The sequence below is a fragment of the Mastacembelus armatus genome, chromosome 4 (genome assembly GCF_900324485.2).
Source record: "Mastacembelus armatus chromosome 4, fMasArm1.2, whole genome shotgun sequence".
Taxonomy (NCBI): Eukaryota; Metazoa; Chordata; class Actinopteri; order Synbranchiformes; family Mastacembelidae; genus Mastacembelus; species Mastacembelus armatus.
In genome coordinates this window covers 1,663,107-1,681,667 of record NC_046636.1, presented here as the reverse complement: position 1 = coordinate 1,681,667, position 18,561 = coordinate 1,663,107, and the positions used below count along the sequence as shown (strand labels likewise).

Sequence of the window (18,561 nt, the reverse complement as noted above, 5' to 3'; positions counted from 1 at the left end):
CGGGGAATTGATCAATCATCCTGTTTTAAACTTGGGTACGTTTGTTTTGTCGCACAGCCCTGCACAGCTGGGTATTACTGAGATGAAAACATAAACAGGTGTGGTAAAGTAAACTAACGTGTGTTGACATTATGATTTTCCAAACAACATAAATGCAGGTGACAGTTTGGACAGTCACGCTCTGAAAATGGAAGCACACCCTTTCCATGACAAGTCTATACTCCATGTATCTGTTCAAATTCACCTGCACAGTATATAAAGTGGAGCAGTGGTGATCAGGAGCAGTATCACCATCCAGGAAAAGTCACCTACAGTACTTACCTGTTCATCAGGATGAAGCTGATCCTTTCTCTGCCTCTCATCTGGACGCTCTTCAGCACAGGTACCTCTGCTTATTCTTACACTTCACTCTCTGTAGATACAACACAGGCTGATTTACAACTTTATGGAGCTTTTTATTTCACCACAAATGAATTTTAGAAAGGAATTCAAATCTTTCACGTAACAAGAACAGACACAACTACAATATAATCAGAGATTTATTTGCCATTTGATTCAACGTTTGACTTGTGATGTGAAGATCATTCACTGACTTCTTCTCTCCCTGTTGCAGCTGGAGCTCTGGTGTGTCAAACCTGCACAGATACACAATGTTCAACCACAGAAGCACAAACATGTTCCACAGAGACCATGTGTATTACAGCTTCTTTTGAAGGTAGTTTGTTCTTCATGTCATCTCCTACTTTTCAGTGAAATACATGTACTGCCAAGTTATGTCTTCTTTCTGTCAACATTAACAAAGTCAACTTTGACCCTGTAGCCACTGTTGCTGGAGCTGCAGTACCTCAGACCTACAAGGCCTGTGCATCGTCCTCCCTGTGTCCAGTCACTGGCTCTCAGACATATTCAGTTAACTTGGGTGGTTCCGGTGCAATTTCATCTGCTCAGTGCTGCAACTCAGACAACTGCAACTCAGCAACTCTACCTAGTGAGTCCACATGGATAAGTAGCTTGTTAAAGATAATCAAAGATCTTTTGGCCTGTTTTATTTTATTTTGTGACAGTAAAGTGTTTTCTCCTGCTAAATAAGATTCTGTTTTTCATTCCAGCCCCTATTCCTCAGCCAACTAACACCCTGCAGTGTTACACCTGTGACGCCACCACCTCTCAGTGCACCAGCACAGTACACTGTACAGAAATTGAGGACCGATGCTTTCAAGGGACTGGTGAGTCTTTATGATACTATATGAAAGATTGTTTCTAAATGATTTTTGTTACCTTGAAATATTTGACAACAATATATACATTATCTGTACACTCAGCATACAAAAGCGCCCACAGTAGGTGAAGTAATAAAATCAACTAAAGCTTGATATTAAAGGTGCAATGTGCAATGGTAAAATGTGAAAGATTTAGTGGCATCAAGTGGTGAGAATGCATAATGCAACTTCTGAGCACTCCCACTCCCTAGTTTCCAGGTACGAGGGAGGGTACAGTGGCTTTGACCTTTAAAACAAAATAAGGTTCCCTGCCTGGAGCCAGTATTTGCTTTGTCCATTCTGGACTACTGTAGAAACGTGGCAGTGCAGCATGGCTGCCTCCGTGAAAGGAGACCCGCTCCTTATATGAATTTAAACACCTGGTTTGACTGTTGTCTTACTATTGAATAAGCATTATAAGTGTACATCAGTCCTACTTGTATAGGTCAGTAGGTTCCTACTCACCAACTGGAACCTACTGGTAGGTTCAGTAGGTCGTTTTTATCCCACGATCTGTAGATCTGTTCATTGTCGTCATTACACACATTACATAAGTTCGTCATTAAGTTTAAGCACAACAACTACTCGGTTTTATATAGGCATTAAAACATGTTGGTTAGGTTTAGGCAATAAAAAACATACAGAATTAGCATTAGCAACGTCAGTGCTGATCGCCATTGAGTCGCATTGTCTCCAGTAGGTGTAGTAGGCTCCCAGTGACCTATTTAAATAGAACGGATGTACAATGATAACGTCTATTCAATAGTAATACAACAGTCAAATCAGCTGAATTAAAAGGTTCATTCTAAGAAAATTCAGTGTTTAGTATTTTCCAGTGATTACAATTACAATTGCAGTTATGACAACACATTTAATACTGTATTCCATTTCTGGAAGTGTGAGAGAGTGAAACAAAAATGTTTCCTGGATAAATATCTAATCAACATTTATGGAAATACACAGTGTGATTTTTTTTTTTTTTTTAATCTACAGTGATGTTTGGGTCCAGCCTTACTCCAGCCTCTGGCTGTGTGTCTTCAAACCTGTGTGCAGCTAATTCCAGCCTGGGAAGTCCATTTTTCTTTCCCAGTAACGTGACTGGGGACACGACCAGTAGACTACGCTGCTGTGGGACCGATTTGTGTAATACTGCCCCAACAAGAGCTAAACGAGCACCTGACTCCGCTGCAGCTGCACCCACCATAGGACCAACCAAACCAAAACCCGCTACAACCAAAGCAAAACCCGCTACAACCAAAGAAAAACCCGCCATAGGACCAATCAAACCAAAACCCGCTACAACCAAAGCAAAACCCGCTACAACCAAAGCAAAACCCGCCATAGGACCAATCAAACCAAAACCCGCTACAACCAAAGCAAAACCCGCTACAACCAAGGCAAAACCCGCTACAACCAAACCAAAACCCGCTACAACCAAACCAAAACCCGCTACAACCAAACCAAAACCCGCTACAACCAAACCAAAACCCGCTACAACCAAAGAAAAACCCGCTACAACCAAAGAAAAACCCGCCATAGGACCAATCAAACCAAAACCCGCTACAACCAAAGCAAAACCCGCTACAACCAAGGCAAAACCCGCTACAACCAAACCAAAACCCGCTACAACCAAACCAAAACCCGCTACAACCAAAGCAAAACCCGCTACAACCAAAGAAAAACCCGCTACAACCAAGGCAAAACCCGCTACAACCAAACCAAAACCCGCTACAACCAAAGCAAAACCCGCTACAACCAAAGAAAAACCCGCTACAACCAAGGCAAAACCCGCTACAACCAAGGCAAAACCCGCTACAACCAAAGCAAAACCCGCTACAACCAAACCAAAACCCGCTACAACCAAACCAAAACCCGCTGCGACAACAACCGAAGCAAAACCCCCCACATCAACTGCCAGTAACACCTGTAGCATCAGCCTGGGTTTGGTCCATCTGCTGCTCGGGCTGCTTATCTTCACCCTCCGTTAGAACTCAAGGCAAATGTTCAAAGCACCAATGAAGCCACCAGGGTGACTCTGGAAGGACCTTTTGATGCCCGGGTTGGGTCTCATCGTTCTATTCATTTAGCAGGTGCAGAGGCTATAAAATCCTAATTTAAGTAAAAGAGGGATGTAGTCTGGGTGAAGCTGAGGTGTGACATCTACATGTCGAGATGACACAACTTTAATTTAGTTTATTGACTGGGGATTTCTTTTTCTTCTTCAAAGAACTGACCTGTTTCCTTCTGTAAGCTTTAAGCATTCTTACAAATACAATAGTTAAAGACGAAAATAATAATGTCTGAAATTACTGTAAAACTCATTTGACCAAAATAAACAATCCTGATGCTAAAACGCAAACATGGTTTGTTTAGTTTGTTTTATACTTCAAGTGGACTGTAAGTCATCTGGTGCAAAATGTAACGTTCAAGTGACAGCAGCCGGTAACTCTCCCGGTACAGTTTACCAAGCAAACAGGGCGTCTCATGAAGTAATCACCAGTAATTAACAGTGTGATTATAACTGATCCGAGCTGTAAAAACATAAACAAAGGTCTGAATGATTAGAAGATGACTGCACATACGATCAAACAACAAAGGAAGAGAAAAGCGAAAAAAAAAACAATAATTTGGTTTTCATAAGATAAATATTTTCTTTATTCTTCGGAAGTAAAAGTAGCTGTAAAGTGCAGAAAAATTCAGATTTGTTTAAAGAAAAATTGGTTAGTGAATGATAGAGACTCATGAGGACGTTGTTGGTAAAAATAGTTGCCACCACATGTTTATTGAAGCTTTTCTCTCCCTCCACCTTCGGCAAACACAGAAGCATCAAAAGCTGTTATTTGATGCTCAAACAACCCAAATACATTTTTTTATATCAAACAACAAAATAGATCCTGGTTTCTTTGTTCTGTTTTTGGACTCTGTGGCTTTACGTAACAGTTGCTGTTGAAATCATTTAAGCTTACTCACGGTCTTGTCTAGCAGCCTAAAAACACTATATAAAGTGCAAATAAGACACACGCACTAAGACAACACTCTTTTAGGAGGACCATAGATTGAGAGGAATGAGCTTTAGGAACTGTGGACACATCCTGCAGCAACAAAGTGTGTGATCGTTCATTTTTTATTGGTCCTGGTGGATGTTATGTTCACCAGCTGTTTGCTGCTGAGCAGGTAAACTTGGCTTGTTGGAGCCTCATCAACAGTCTGAGGTGTTGTTGTCTGTGGATTCATCACTATGTCTGGTTCCCTTTGACACAAATAATGATCTTTGTCAACATACTGGTGTCGAAAAAAAGCTTCATTTTATGGCTATTAAATTATTACAATTAGTACATTCTAATATTTAAACTTCCTAACAGTAGTACCCATATGTGCTCTGTGACTGACTGCAGTAGGTATGTACAAGTTTCTCAGACCATAATTCTAATTAATGTTGCAGCGTGGCCAGAAACTCCTGGATTTCTCCACACATGCGGTTTCGGTTTCTTTCTCTGATCCTCTCCAGAATACTGATGCTGTTCTCGCGATAGAAGGATTGTTGAGGTATCGCTGCTGCTCTCATGTGATATTCTATTGACTTGTGGCTCTCCTTTAGAATCATTTGTAAATATTTGGCATAGTTGTTGTAAAGCATCTGCGCCTCATCGGGATCCAGGTCACTTTCCAGCAGTTCCTGGAAAATCTGGTCACTTTCAGCTTGAAGATTGGACTCTGCATAAATGTTTGCAAGAGACATTTTTCTTTTTAATGAAGAATGAGGATAAAGGGAAATCACTTCCCTAAAGAGAGTGACTGCTCTGTGCATCATGCTGTGCTCCAGGGTATTGTTCTTCTGTGAAAAGATCCTCCTTTCGTAGCAGATTGCAGCACACCTCTTCAGATAACGCTCATCTGGATGTCTTTCCAGAGCCTCCTCTGCCAGATCAATAGCCTCATCAATAGATATGTACTTTAAGTAGAGCCTCAGTAAAGGTTTGATACCACTGTAGCTGCTGACCGGCTTTCTTAAAACCCTTCTGGCTAATTCATGTGCTTCGTCTTTAGTTTTTTGGCCTTTCTTAGCGCGGGTCTCAAGGTAAAGAGCAGCAAGGAACAAGTTCTCTGGATCATGTTCCTTGGCAATTTTCATTTTCTCCAAGGTGTCGATCCCCAGCTTGTCATTACGGTGTTTAAAGGCATTCACTAATGCCAAGACATGGCTGGTCTGCCACTCCACCATGTCCGGCTGCATCCTGATGGCCCTCTGGAAGTAATCCACAGCCAGCAGCTTTTGGTCTGCCCTGAACTTCATCAGGGTCCAGGCCTTTTCAGCGTAGACCTCCGGGTGCAGCTCGTCCTGGGATGGAGATGGGTATTCACTCATCAGGGCGTCGACCTTTGACAGGTAAGCCTGACTCTCTGCTTCTTCTCCCTGATGGTGGTGCAGCCAAGCCTGGTTCCCGTAGTTCACCAGCAACCAGGGACCCTCATCTGAGACGGTGTTCCTTATCTGGCGGAAGGCCTCGGCAGCCCTGCTGAAGAATCTGCGGGCGTCATCGATGAGTCCCAGCTGGTAGTGGATGTGCCCCTGCAGGTTGTAAATGTGACCCAGCCAGCTGTAGCCCTCCTCTGTGCCGATGTCTTCCAGCTCGTCCCTGAGATGGAAGAGTTTGGACCTGCTGGAGTCCAAGTTCCAGGTGAAGTGGCACTGCAGGGCCTCCAGTTTGGCCTCCAGTCTCTGACTCTGAGCAGCACTGATGGGGATTAAAATTCACATAATGAAATCACTTTGACACAGCAGTTATCTAATGTGCCCTGTGGCATGATATGTTTGTGTAGTCACAGAAAACATCAGAAGCAACAAACAAGGAGAGGAAGACATTGGGAGGGAATCGGTTGAGAAATGAGAACACAGAGAAAAGAGGCAAGGAAAATGGTAAAAAGGAGCAAGAGCAGGTAGATGAGAAGGAATAAATGAATGATAGAGGGAATATGTGATGAGAGAATAAACATGGTGTAAGGAGAAATGGAGCAAAGGAAGAAATGAAGAAGGGCAGCTAAAACATTGAGGGGAAAAAAACAGAAGGAACAGAAACAAAGAAACAGGAAGACAACTGAAAAGGAAAAACGTTTCAGACGGTGAAAAGATAAATAGTGAGAGGAGCTCAAAACAAAGTCATAGCTAGTTACATGAAATAAGTAACACTGGATCTGTGATATTTAACATATAAATCCTGATTACAGATATGACAAAGTAGCGACTCACCTCATCATTCAGCTGTTTCACCTGCCTCTGATTTCTGCTCTACATGTGCTTTGCTGCTGCACCATAAAATCTGTAATGTTCAACTCGTGCTGCTGTAAATGACGTCAAGCATCAGGAGGGTTATATTTTATATGTTGTCATCTGACCTGAGGCTTCATCTGAGTCTAGGAAATAAACCTTCACACGTTTATTTTACACAGAGTTTGAATCTTTTTGCTCGGGAAGGTTAGGCCTGTATCACAGGGCAAAGGTCAAAAGGCTGCAGTCCACGTGAAGGAGTGAGTCATGTGTCATCCAGCTTTCCTCTTTCCTAATGGGCTGTAATTATCACAGGTCTTATGTAACTACAGGCACATGAAGCGTCCTCTGACCTGTGAAAAATACTACAGTACATGAATATAACGATATATATATATATATATATATATATATATTATATATATTATATTTTTATATTATATATAATATATAATATGTGTCATTAGTCTTATAGTATAATGACTTAATATGAATTGAATTTATATATTATATAGTAATACTTATAGTAATAGTAATATATATATATATAGTAACGAATATATTACTGTAATACTACAATACTAAAGTATAATATGTGAGTATGTGTACTCAGATCGTTTCCTCTATTGGGGTTGTGGTATATTATTTATCCTGTGGGGGCAGTAACGAGCCTGCGATAACCGCAGAAGAAGAACGAGCAGGCCATTTTTAAAAGGAGAAGAAGGGCGCTTGATGACGTCTTAGTTCCGCGACAGAAGCACCGTGCATGTAGCATGTAGCATGTAGCAGAAGCTGTTGGGTTTTGTTGTTTGCTGCGACAATGCAAAGGTTCCCGAGGACTCTGTGCGTCCTGGTGCGGACCCCGGTGCAGACCAGAGTGTGGTAAAGTCCGACATAGTCAGTACAGGCTGTAATAAGTGCCAACAGGCTTAGCAGACTTTGCAAACCGCGTTTGTTTGGGTTTCAGATGTCGGTGTGACAGCCGGACGGTGTCGGTGCAGGAGGTGGAGGAGGGCAGGCGTAGGGTCTGAGCTGAGTTCGGGATGGAGACCTGGACCCCTAATCCCCGAGCCAAGCCTTTCATCCCCCGCCAGCAGCGGAGCTTGTACCTCACCTGGAAATACAGACTCACCAACAAGAGGACGATTCGTCGGTTCTGTCAGGTCAGTCGAACCGTCGGTAGAGGTCCGGGGTTTTCCGTGTGTTTCCGGGCCCTAATGAGCCCCGGACCCTTCTTAGGACCAGCATGTGCGCGTTTCCCAGCGCTGGGTGGGTGTCCATGCTTGGTTTGTGTTTTTCACGGTGGACTCACAAAGTCCAGACCAGGACCAGGAACAGGTCCCAGGGTAAAAGCTGTTTTCTTCCCGTCCGCAGGCTGGAGCTGTGCTGTTCCTGCTCATAACCGTGATAGTCAACATTAAACTGATCCTGGACACGAGGAGAGTGGCCAACGAAGACGCAGCTGCTCAGGAATATGGTGAGAGAATCAGTGTGTCCACATTGTCCCTTCTTAGTCTTTCTTGGTCTTGTGTGGAACATGTATCACAGAGAACCCGATCTATTCCTGGTTTCATGCTCCTTTTTTCAGACGATGCAATGCCCAACGTGGAGACGCCACGCAGGCTGGCTAACGGCCGCAAAGTCCTGGACGTGGAGGTGTACTCCAGCCGCTCCAAGGTCTACGTGGCAGTGGACGGGACCACGGTGAGTTGGACCGACTGTTCTGCCATGACAAAATGAGGTTTCTTCAGGATCAGAGTATAAAACACGTATTCTCAGACTAAACATAGAACAAAAACAAAAGTAAAAAGGTGTTTCAGCCTGTGATGAAGTTTGATTGTTTGGCCCCTGGAAAAGATGTTAAAACACCAGACTGCTCCTTTAGTGAAGTTCTAAGTGTAACAGTCAGTAATCTTCTTCATTTTGTTTGTTCCTTGCAGGTTTTGGAGGATGATATGCGGGAACAAGGCAGAGGCATCCATGTGATAGTTCTCAACCAGGCGACAGTAAGCGGCTGCTGTTCAGTCTTCATATTAAATCTCAACTGACTTTCCTCAGTGTCAAAGTTTCCATGAAGACAATTAAGTTGTTGAATTAATGTGTTAGTCTGTAAAGACAAAGAGATAAAAGAAGAAAAAGTTGAATGAAAACCAAATCCTCTTAAACATTAACGTAACATCCTCCTGTTTAATAAATGAAGAACACAGAACCTACAATTATCTGACCAGGTAATTCAGGGCTCTGTGTTTCAGGGTCATGTCATGGCCAAGAGGATATTTGACACCTACTCTCCTCATGAGGATGAAGCCATGATCCTGTTCCTGAACATGGTAACCCGGGGTCGGATCCTCATATTTACCATAAAGGTCTGTCCCTGCTGCTGTTTCATCGATGAGTCTTTAGGATCGAGGATTCATTATTAAATTTGTCTCCGTGTAGATGGATGACAAATGTAAAGCAAAATCGGGGTGAGCTCGTGGGTAATTTGTTCTTTCTTGCAGGATGAGGGGACGTTCCACCTGAAAGAGGCTGCTAAGAACCTGCTGAAGAGTCTCGGCAGCCAGGTGGCCCTCAGCCTGAGCTGGAGGGACATGTGGACTCTGGTGGTGAAGAAAGGAGGTAGATGATTCAGCTTTCAAATCCAACCAGACAGTGTTTCCTTTTGATTTCATGAGGTTTCAGTCCAGTGTCTGTCTCCTCTCCAGTCCAGTCAGAGTGAACAGGTTTTGGTCCCCAAAGCACAGAACAGTAACACGTGTGTGTAGAAACTTCAGACGTCACTGTGACCAGTTTTTCATGCATCCACAGTTGTGTTGTCAAAGCAGCCTCAGTTGATGTGTTTGTGATTTCAGGTCTTTTTATTGATAAAACAGGTTCCTTTTGTTTTTTAGTTCATTGCATGTTCAGTTTTCTCTTTCCCAGAAACTTTAGACAGGACAGTTTTTATTTTGAATGACTACATCATTTCATCTGTAATAACACGTACTTATATAAAGTTGTGCTTATTGCCATTAAATAGTTCATAGTTCATTGGCTTGGTGATCAGTTGTTCTCTCTAAGGCCCAGAGAGCATCAGTTAATAAAATAAACAAACAGGGCAAGAAAACATTCCTGGTTGTTTGGCTGCTTAGATCCTGATCGGAAAGGAATGAGGTGGAAAAATGCATCATCTCAGTGGATTAAAAACTGTGAGCTCATCAAATCAAACAAAGCTTCTCAGTCCATATTTCAGTCTCCCCTGCAGTTCACCACAACACGTCATGTTAGGACCTGTTGACATTTTTCACATGTAGTCAAGAAGACAAACAAACCTGGGGCACGTTGATCAGTTTAATCAGCCTATTTGCTTTTTGAGATTGCCCATGCTGACCTGTTCACTGTGTGTTTGTGTGCCAGGTCAGGTGTATGGAGAGAAACACTCAAAGTCTCCAGCTCTGTCCACCTGGGGAGACCCGGTGCTTCTGAAGACCGAGGTGCAGCTCACCGCCTCTGAAGGTAAGACACGGGTCCAGGATGCTGGGAAAAGGCTAAAATAAGTCCAGCTGATGTTGTGATGTTCCTGCTGACTGAAACTGAACCCAACCTAAAGGTCCAGGTTGTAAAAATGCTTTAGTATTCCTGTTTGCCTTACATCAGAGCGCCACCTGCTGGCCGGCATGTTTTAAACACTTTTGTAAGTTTCAAACTGAATCTGATCCTCTGTCCTGCAGAGGCAGAGTGCCACTGGGCAGACACCGAGCTGAACAGGAGGAGGAAGCTCTTCTGCAGCAAAGTGGAAGGATATGGCAGCATCTGCAGCTGCAAAGACCCAGCACCCATCGAGTTCAACCCTGACCCTGTACGACACCAAGCTCAGCTCCTTATCTGCTGCACATCGTGGGGACTGAGAGGGATTTATTTCTAATATGACCCCATGATATTGAAAAGCATTTTTGAACAGGCTCAGACTCCACATTCTTTCTCTCATGATTAATGGGAAAGTTTCAACATGAAATTTATATCAAATACAGATGTAGATGTTCACTATGGTGCATATTAAAATAGTAGCTGATACTTTGTCACGTTTGTTACATGATATATTTTCACCTATTTTCCTCCATGACCTGATTTCTGTCCATAATTTTGTTTCTGCTCAGCTTTCATGTCTGTTTTTTTTTTTTCCAGCTCCCCAGCAATAGTGTCTTTAATGTCCCTGTGGCCGTCATCGCAGGAAACAGACCCAACTATCTGTACCGGTAAGATGTGAAAGCTGATCGCACACGTGTGTTTAAGGAAATAAATCAGCAGAAACACTCTTCAGAAACTGCTTTAAAATCTGTTTTGTGGAGCTTGTGCCTGTGATTTGCTGGTGTTTCACAGATAAGTTGCTTTTTATCATCTACAGACAGTAAATATTTCTAACAGTAAATTAGTTGGGCTGTAGAGAACAGATGGTGGCCAGTTGATTAGAAATACATCTGGTATTATCTAAAGCAGAGTGACTATTTACTCATACAGAGCCAAATAAATAAATAAATACTTCTTCTTTGGTGTCATTGTCTGTTGTCAGGATGCTGAGGTCACTTCTTTCAGCACATGGCGTCAACCCGCAGATGATCACCGTCTTTATCGATGGATATTATGAGGTACCAGTTTTATTTCCTCTGACTTTGACTCATTTCGGCTCTACAGGACATACAGACCAACAACAGAAAAACCCTATGGGTGAGAATTTATGTATTTGTTTGCCAGGAGCCTATGGATGTTGTGGAGCTGTTTGGACTCAAAGGAGTGCAACACACACCCATCAGCATCAAGAATGCCAGAGTGTCCCAGGTAAACAGCAGCTGATTGGGTCAGTGCAGCCGATTAACAGGGAAACACCAAGATCTGTCTGAAAGTAGATGAGGTTTTCTGTTTGTGCCATATGGAATAAACATAGAATAAATATCCAGTAAAGTATCTATCTGTCTATATGATCTTGCACTGTCACAGAAACAGTGTGAGGTTCAGGCTTCAAGTCATTAAAGTAACCGAGAGCTCCAGCGTCAGCTCTTGATTGTCCTGTGAATTCTCATCAGTCTGTCCTGCTCTCTGTTGCAGCACTACAAGGCGAGTCTGACTGCAACCTTCAACCTTCACCCAGTGAGTCTTCCACTTGTTTCTCACAGCAGCCCAAAGTTACTCCTTCGTGTAGCTGATGAATGTTGCACGGAGCAGTGATATGTACAGTGTGTGCATGTTTCATTTGTTTTGATCAGGATGCGAACTTTGCCATCGTGCTAGAAGAAGACCTGGATATCTCCATCGACTTCTTCAGGTACGTCTCCCGGTTGGTACAGTCGCTGCTAACGACAGACCGATACCTGTTTTCAGAGCAAAAACCGTTTCTTGATTGGCAGAAAACGAATCTGTAGCTAATTTTATTTCAATAATCATTCAATCAACATTTGCAGCTTTTTTTCTTTTGATGAAAGCAAATATATATATTATATAGAAATAGAGTAGGGACCCCTGTATGTTACCCCCATGATGTTTGAGAGGATGATCACATGACTGCAAGTGTGAAGTAAGAAAGTAAAACACATTGAGAATGAAAATAGTCATGAGTCTTTACATTATGATGCACTGGTTTCTTTTATTTCCTAGTGGTAGCTGCAGTCTTTGTTCCCGTCTTTTCCACTTGGACAGTAGCTGTAATGAATAATCAGTGTTTGGAGTTGTGTACTCTGGGTGGCAGTATATCCACAGTGATGAAGCTGCTCCGTCCTCTGTTAGAAGCTGCAGCCTTCCTTTGTTGGACACGCTCCTCACTGAACCGTGTTTGCTGCAGTGAAAGCTCCAGCTCCCTCCTGGGCTGAGAGGCCTGTTTGAAGTTTCCACTTGAAACGGCTCAGTGGTGCTCACTGCCTTTGTGGAACAGGCTTCAGGCTCTCAGAGCAATCAAAACCAAAGCTGACCCTGCTATTCACAAAGACAAGGCGGTTTTTTTTTTTTGTTTGTTTTTTTATTACTGGTATAAACTCAACTCTGCATGGGTCTGAGTCTTAAAAAAGCCCTGAGTCCAATATTCCACATGTCAGAAAAGAGATACAACCCTGATTTCTTCAATTGTCTCTTTGTCAGAATTTGTAGATGGCCATCACATATGTCTGTAATGTCCGCTTAGTTTTGGCCATGTAGACTGGAGCCAGTCCAAAAGCTTTACAAAGAGCTCCACTGTCCTCATCTGAGTTTATTGTGGCAGCAGCCTAAGGGTGTGTGTTTCTGTGTGTTGTTGTTTATTGTGTGTGTGTATTTATTTATTGTATTAATGCTGCTGTCGCTGTTTGTCCTGACGTTACTGATGGTTTTCTTGCAGTTTTCTGAGTCAGACCATCCACCTGTTGGATGAGGACGACAGTCTGTACTGTATCTCAGCCTGGAACGACCAGGTGAGTGCAGACTCCTTCACCTGCTCATTTTTCATGAACCACGTCATAGTTCAGACGTGGTTTTCATTACTGAGCACCTTTAGGCACATTATGGTGATGGCAGCAGAGACTGGAGAATGTTAACGGTTAATATTTTCAGATGCAGTACTGGTAGTAGTTAATACGAATGAAATGTAACTATACGTCATCCACAGTGGGGAAAACCACTTTTCTCTTCTATGTTCTGTACCCAGAACCCTCTGAGTAGTTTTCCACTCTGGTTCCTCTCCTCGTTCTGTCTTCTGCCCACTGACTGATCTCCATGGAAAAGTGGCTTGTGGTACTAACAGCTGCTTTGTTGCTGTGCAGGGCTATGAGCACACGGCGGAGGACCCAGCCCTGCTCTACAGAGTGGAGAGTATGCCCGGACTGGGCTGGGTGCTGAAGAAGAGCCTCTACAAAGATGAACTGGAGCCAAAATGGCCGACACCTGAGAAGGTCTGTCTGTTTTTACTCTGCTCACTATGTTCCACGTAGTGTTCCAGCCATCCGTTGGTTCTGTCATCACTCCGGTGTTTCAGCTCGATGTGTTAGGAAGCAGCTGTTCACCAGCTGTTACAGCTTGTTCTGCTGCATCCACTCACTAATCAATAGTATTCGTACACACAGATTAGATGCCTGTGTGGTTTTTAAATGTGTGTGTGTGAGAGATTGTGTTCTGTCCTCTCGTAGCTGTGGGACTGGGACATGTGGATGCGAATGCCGGAGCAGAGGAAAGGCCGAGAGTGCATCATCCCTGACGTGTCCCGCTCCTACCACTTTGGCATCATCGGCCTCAACATGAACGGTTACTTCCACGTAAGATCTGAAGGAAAAGTGTTTTGTTTTGGTCCTAATACGACTCCAGACCAGTTAAAACCACAACTCTCCCTCTTAAGTGGTCGTATGTCCTGTAATAGGCCATATTTCAAATGACATTACGTCTTGAGTTAGTTGTTCAGTGCTCAGGGGGTCTGGTTATGGTTCTGTTGCTGGTTGTGTTGCTCAGCCCCCCTCTCTTCTGTCATACAGGAGGTGTATTTCAAGAAACACAAGTTCAACACTGTTCCCAATGTGCAGCTGAAGAACGTTGGCAGGTATGTGCACCCAGCACATGTGGAAACTGGTTTTCATGTGATGAGCTTTTCGGATGCATGTGAAATGTGGTTTGGCAGCAGAGTGACAGTTACAGGTCTTGTGCTCCACAGCTTGAAGAAGGATGCGTATGAAGTGGAGATTCAACACCTGCTGAAGTGAGTCTGGTTTCTCCATCGCTGAACCCGAGGTGGGTTTTTGGTTGTGAAGGACTAGAAAACAGTTGGTGTAATTGTGTGTGTGTGTGTGTGTGTGTGTGTGTGTTCTCAGAGAAGCCGAGGTGCTGGACCACACTAAAAACCCATGTGAAGAGTCGTTCCTGCCAGACTCAGAGGGGAAAATCTACATCATGTTCATTCAGATGGAAACGGAGACGGACACGTCCACCTGGACCGAGCTCGCCAAGGTACATTTTTAACTTCATGTGGATTTCAGCTCAGTTCGTCTTTGTTTTAGTGCAAAAAGACAAATATATAATAAACATGTTCTATGAAAGTGGCCGGGATCATTCAAATGTCCTTGTCTCTGTGTGTCCTCTGTTCAGTGCCTGCATGTTTGGGACCTGGATGTACGAGGGAACCACAGGGGTCTGTGGCGGCTCTTCAGAAAAAGGAACCATGTCCTTGTAGTGGCCGTGCCGGTCTCTCCGTACTCGTAAGTAGAGCTTAAGTATATTTTGCGTTTTCATGTCGATGGCGACGTCTTTCAGATTTTGAGTGTTACACATTTAAGCAGAGTGTGTGGGAAATGGATGAAAATGTGTCTGAAACGTCAACATCCCTCTGTGGAATAAGGAGACTCTGGGTGGGCAATTGTGGAAACTGAGACTGGAAGTTTGGACTCAAGAATAATTTTATTATTTTTTATTATTATTATTCCAGCAGCGTCCACTGCTGTTTGTGCTTCTGCTGTCTCACTTATAGTTGGTCTGTTTGTAGTGAAGTAGCAACTGTTGTGTTTTTATTTCTACCTTCCTCCAGCATCAGACACACCAATGAGTCACTGTCTTTCCCTTTATCTTTTACCACTCTGACTCTGTCCACTCTGACTCTGTCCACTCTGACTCTGTCCTTCTGTCTCACACCAGTGTGAAGAAGCCAGCCAGTGTCACTCCCATTCACTTAGAACCTCCACCCAAAGAAGAGGGAGCACCAGTGGAGCAGATGTAGACCAGATGTTACACAAACACTACAGGAAGCCCAGGCCTTGACTCTTCTTCTGCTCCCTGCACCAACAAACACTAATTGTCCAGTCTGGGACTCTCAAACTGCACAAACTGTCTTTTCCTACATAGTGAACTTGTTTATGAGAGGATACCTGGGAAATGGAGTCTTTTTTTTCCTGTTTCATTTTCTTTTTTTTTTAATAACACTACAAACAACACTCCAAACTGCACTGCTAAATCCGTCCACTGGTCAGAGGACAGAAGTTGATACTAAACGCAGTTTTGGAGAGAAGTGATGGCACAACCAAAACCCTGTCTGTCAACAGCTGTCCTCTTCTGTTTCTGATCTCTGGTCTGTTCAGTTTCATTTCAGGCTTTAACTTTTCAGCAAGAACGGTACAAAAGTCGCACACAAACACACTCACCAGAATGTCTCCGGTTTTTCTGCAGTTTGTTGTGTTTTTAACTGCTGACTGCTTCGTTTGTCCATATGGTTTCAACTTTTCTATTTATTTTACGCCTTTTGTTTTCTTCATCCGGCCACTTTCAACAAGAGCTTAACATTTAGAGATAAAGAAAGAATAATGTATATACATGCCTATATATATTTTTTGATGAAAAATGAAAAGGTTCAGCTTATTTTTCAGCATTAGATATTGAGTTTGAGTGAAAAGGTGAGTTTTTATTATTGACTGCTCGTTGCTCTGGGTCAGGTTTCATGATGGAAACCCTGGTGGCTTAGAAACATAACAGTATGAAAATGTTCAGTTTTTTTGCAACGTGCACTGCGGTTTGAAACCCTGTGATTCATTCATTACGTGCTGATTGTACCATGGTGTTGTTTCCACTGCTGACTGCAAAGGGAGTTTACTCAGTGTGTGTTGAACCTCAGTATTTGTGCGAAATGTGACCACGGCAGGTTCTCGGAGGTACCGACATCTGCCCATCATACCACACATAGGCCTGATCAGTTTTTTTGCCGCTTTACCAAAACTGAATTTCATCTTGCTGCTTAATTATGACTACTAGTCCTGTGTTCCTAGATGCAGTGTGAAATATTTTCTGTGTGTGTGTGTGTGTGTGTGCGTGTGTGTGTGTGTGTGTGTGTGTGTGTGTGTGTGTGTAAATGTTGGGATGTTTTTTTGTTTTGTTTCTAAAATGTTGTCTACAAACACATGGACACTCAAAGATGTGACTGGTAAAATTGCATAATAATATTTCTGCGTTAGAGCTGTGGCTGAAAATCCCCAGTCAAACATTTGAGAATCAGTTTTTCCAGTTTTTAATCGTCCAGTTATCTGAAAACTTGATTATCACCACTGGAACAACAACTTTGTTGTTTCCTTGGTGAACACTTTGGTACGGAGCAGACGTCAGATTTTATTGTGTAAGTTCTATATAAACACTAAGTAAATGCTTTATAACATAATGTGCTTCTAACCAAATATAAGAACATACTGATGTTTGCCAACAGGTCGAGCTCCCTCAGTGAGGAGTCTGAATACATAACAGTGTTATAACGCATGTATTAAGTGTTTATAAGTCTCATTATGATTGTTGGAGCTGCATTTTAATTGTATGACTAAGTCATTATAACACTACTTGTGGGGACACTAGTTATCTGTGTTTTTCTGTGAGGAGGAAGTGACGTTGTGCTCGTCCTGTGGTGACACTGTACCGACTGAACAAACGTGTGTGTGTGTGTGTGTGTGTGTGAGTAACAACTGAATCACTGTGTGTGTGTGTGTGTGACTGTGTGTTCTGACAGGTGTTTCACCCCAGGTCATGACTGAATTAATGGATATGTGTTCTGGAAATTTCACTTAGGGTTTCCAACATGAGGTTTCCTGGTGCCTGTTTCTCACGAAGTGAGCCGGTCTCGTCTCAGCAATAAGTTGCTTTTGTGTAATTGTGTGACGTCGTTTGGAAAATACTGGAAGGTTCCTTGTGTGAGCGACGGTGAGGATATGTGGACATACTTTGAGTTTCAGGTGCAGTTTGACATGTACGAGTTCCTTGATCTTTTATGAAGTAAAAGAATAAAGATGTTTTTATTGAGGTTTCATGCTGTTTGGTTTTTCTCTTTTGAAGCCATAACTCCTACATAAGGATTAATGCTGGTGCATATTATTCGTGGATGAACCTGGTGCTGTTATCGTGGAGTTGTTCTAAGCTCTGATTTTTGTGTATGTGTGGCCCAGTGAGAGGGAACACATGAACCCAGGGAAATGAATGCAAATCCTGCAGGCTCAGTGGGTTTCTGCTGCTGCTGTGGTTGACCACGGACAAATGTGGCTTCCTGTCCTTTGGCCTAGTGACTTTCATAATTACTAACCTGTGATGGGGAAAAATCAGGAAAACACTGTGTGATTGTCCATTAAAGCTACATTATCAAATTCAACCTATCATCTCTGAGCTCATAAATTAAAATGGTGGACAAATAAGACCCAGATGTAATAAACCAGAAGGAAACTTTCAGTAACCTCTCGGTGCAGGAACTTTATCTGACCCATCAGCCCCGAGCAGTTAGCAACAACGCGACCTCATGGATCAGTTTTTACACTCTCTACCTCCCACCCCGCCTCAAGTGAGGCAAACTAGATGTAAGTGAATGAAAGTGAGCAGCAGTGAAATCCATTATGTGCAGTGATCACAGTGAGATATAACGGACCCTAGTACCAAACGATAAAATACAAGAAACGAGCTTAATGGTTTTATCTGTGAAGCATCAGCTGCAGTTCTCATTTCTTCAAATGTGCAGAGATGAATAATTTAGAAGTGCAACGCTGAGAATATGAATTTATTGCGAAACACCATCGAAGGTAGTTTCCTCCTGTAGTGTTGATACTAATGTGACCTGGGACTAATTGTGTCTCATGCACTGACAGCACCAACAGGCTCCTGATGCTTTTTTTACTCAAGGCATTTGTTTCACTGTTACTGTACCGACTGAACGTGTGCGTGTGTGATGTAGATGGACTATTGATTTGTGTGTGGGCAGGGGGTCATTGTTAGACCAGGCAGCACTGAGGTGACGACAGATTTGACTATAAAAACCTCACAGGTTTGGAACCGGACAGAAAAGTGAACCTGGTTTGTGTTTGTTTTCTCTGTCTCTGGTTTAGTGACATAACCAGAATTTATAAAACAGCAAACTTTTCTTAATTATTGGATGTTTAAAAAATATATATATATATAGTTAATTTCATCAGCTGCTTGTAGGCGATGAGAACTAGTTTGGCTTCATGAAACGTAAAGTAAATACAGTATCACAGGACGTATTGTTGTTTTGTTTGCGCTGCGTTTTGTTCCACCCTCTCTCTGTGGTTTTGTTAGTGCGACTCC

The 18,561-nt window shown here is 42.9% G+C and overlaps 3 protein-coding genes across 4 annotated transcripts; 2 read left to right on the top strand and 1 right to left on the bottom strand.

Moving 5' to 3' along the window:
* The first annotated feature begins 177 nt into the window (after window positions 1–177).
* LOC113139904 (proteoglycan 4-like) lies at window positions 178–3,618 on the top strand. The gene is made up of 5 exons (XM_026323533.2): window positions 178–382; window positions 614–715; window positions 821–988; window positions 1,110–1,226; window positions 2,253–3,618. Exons 1-5 carry the CDS (start codon window positions 334–336, stop codon window positions 3,245–3,247), a joined length of 1,431 nt encoding a protein of 476 aa, XP_026179318.1. The 5' UTR covers window positions 178–333; the 3' UTR covers window positions 3,248–3,618.
* A 956-nt stretch (window positions 3,619–4,574) lies between these two features.
* On the bottom strand, window positions 4,575–6,512 carry LOC113139617 (interferon-induced protein with tetratricopeptide repeats 2-like). The gene is made up of 2 exons (XM_026322915.2): window positions 6,508–6,512; window positions 4,575–5,995 (listed from the first exon to the last, which is right to left on the bottom strand). The coding sequence occupies exons 1-2, from the start codon at window positions 6,510–6,512 to the stop codon at window positions 4,690–4,692; spliced, it is 1,311 nt and encodes a 436-aa protein (XP_026178700.1). The 3' UTR covers window positions 4,575–4,689.
* Window positions 5,868–17,279, top strand: pomgnt1 (protein O-linked mannose N-acetylglucosaminyltransferase 1 (beta 1,2-)). 2 transcript variants are annotated; one of them, XM_026323532.2, is made up of 22 exons: window positions 5,868–5,938; window positions 7,493–7,688; window positions 7,900–8,002; window positions 8,114–8,229; window positions 8,466–8,531; window positions 8,778–8,891; window positions 9,027–9,144; window positions 9,922–10,020; window positions 10,236–10,363; window positions 10,690–10,760; window positions 11,075–11,150; window positions 11,257–11,340; window positions 11,608–11,649; window positions 11,766–11,824; window positions 12,866–12,938; window positions 13,287–13,415; window positions 13,650–13,775; window positions 13,989–14,053; window positions 14,165–14,209; window positions 14,322–14,457; window positions 14,596–14,705; window positions 15,139–17,279. In XM_026323532.2, exons 2-22 carry the CDS (start codon window positions 7,569–7,571, stop codon window positions 15,218–15,220), a joined length of 1,962 nt encoding a protein of 653 aa, XP_026179317.1. In that variant the 5' UTR covers window positions 5,868–5,938; window positions 7,493–7,568; the 3' UTR covers window positions 15,221–17,279. The 2 variants fall into 2 exon arrangements, with proteins under 2 accessions (XP_026179317.1, XP_026179316.1); XM_026323531.2 differs by lacking the exon at window positions 5,868–5,938 and adding an exon at window positions 7,196–7,407.
* The last annotated feature ends 1,282 nt before the right edge of the window (window positions 17,280–18,561 follow it).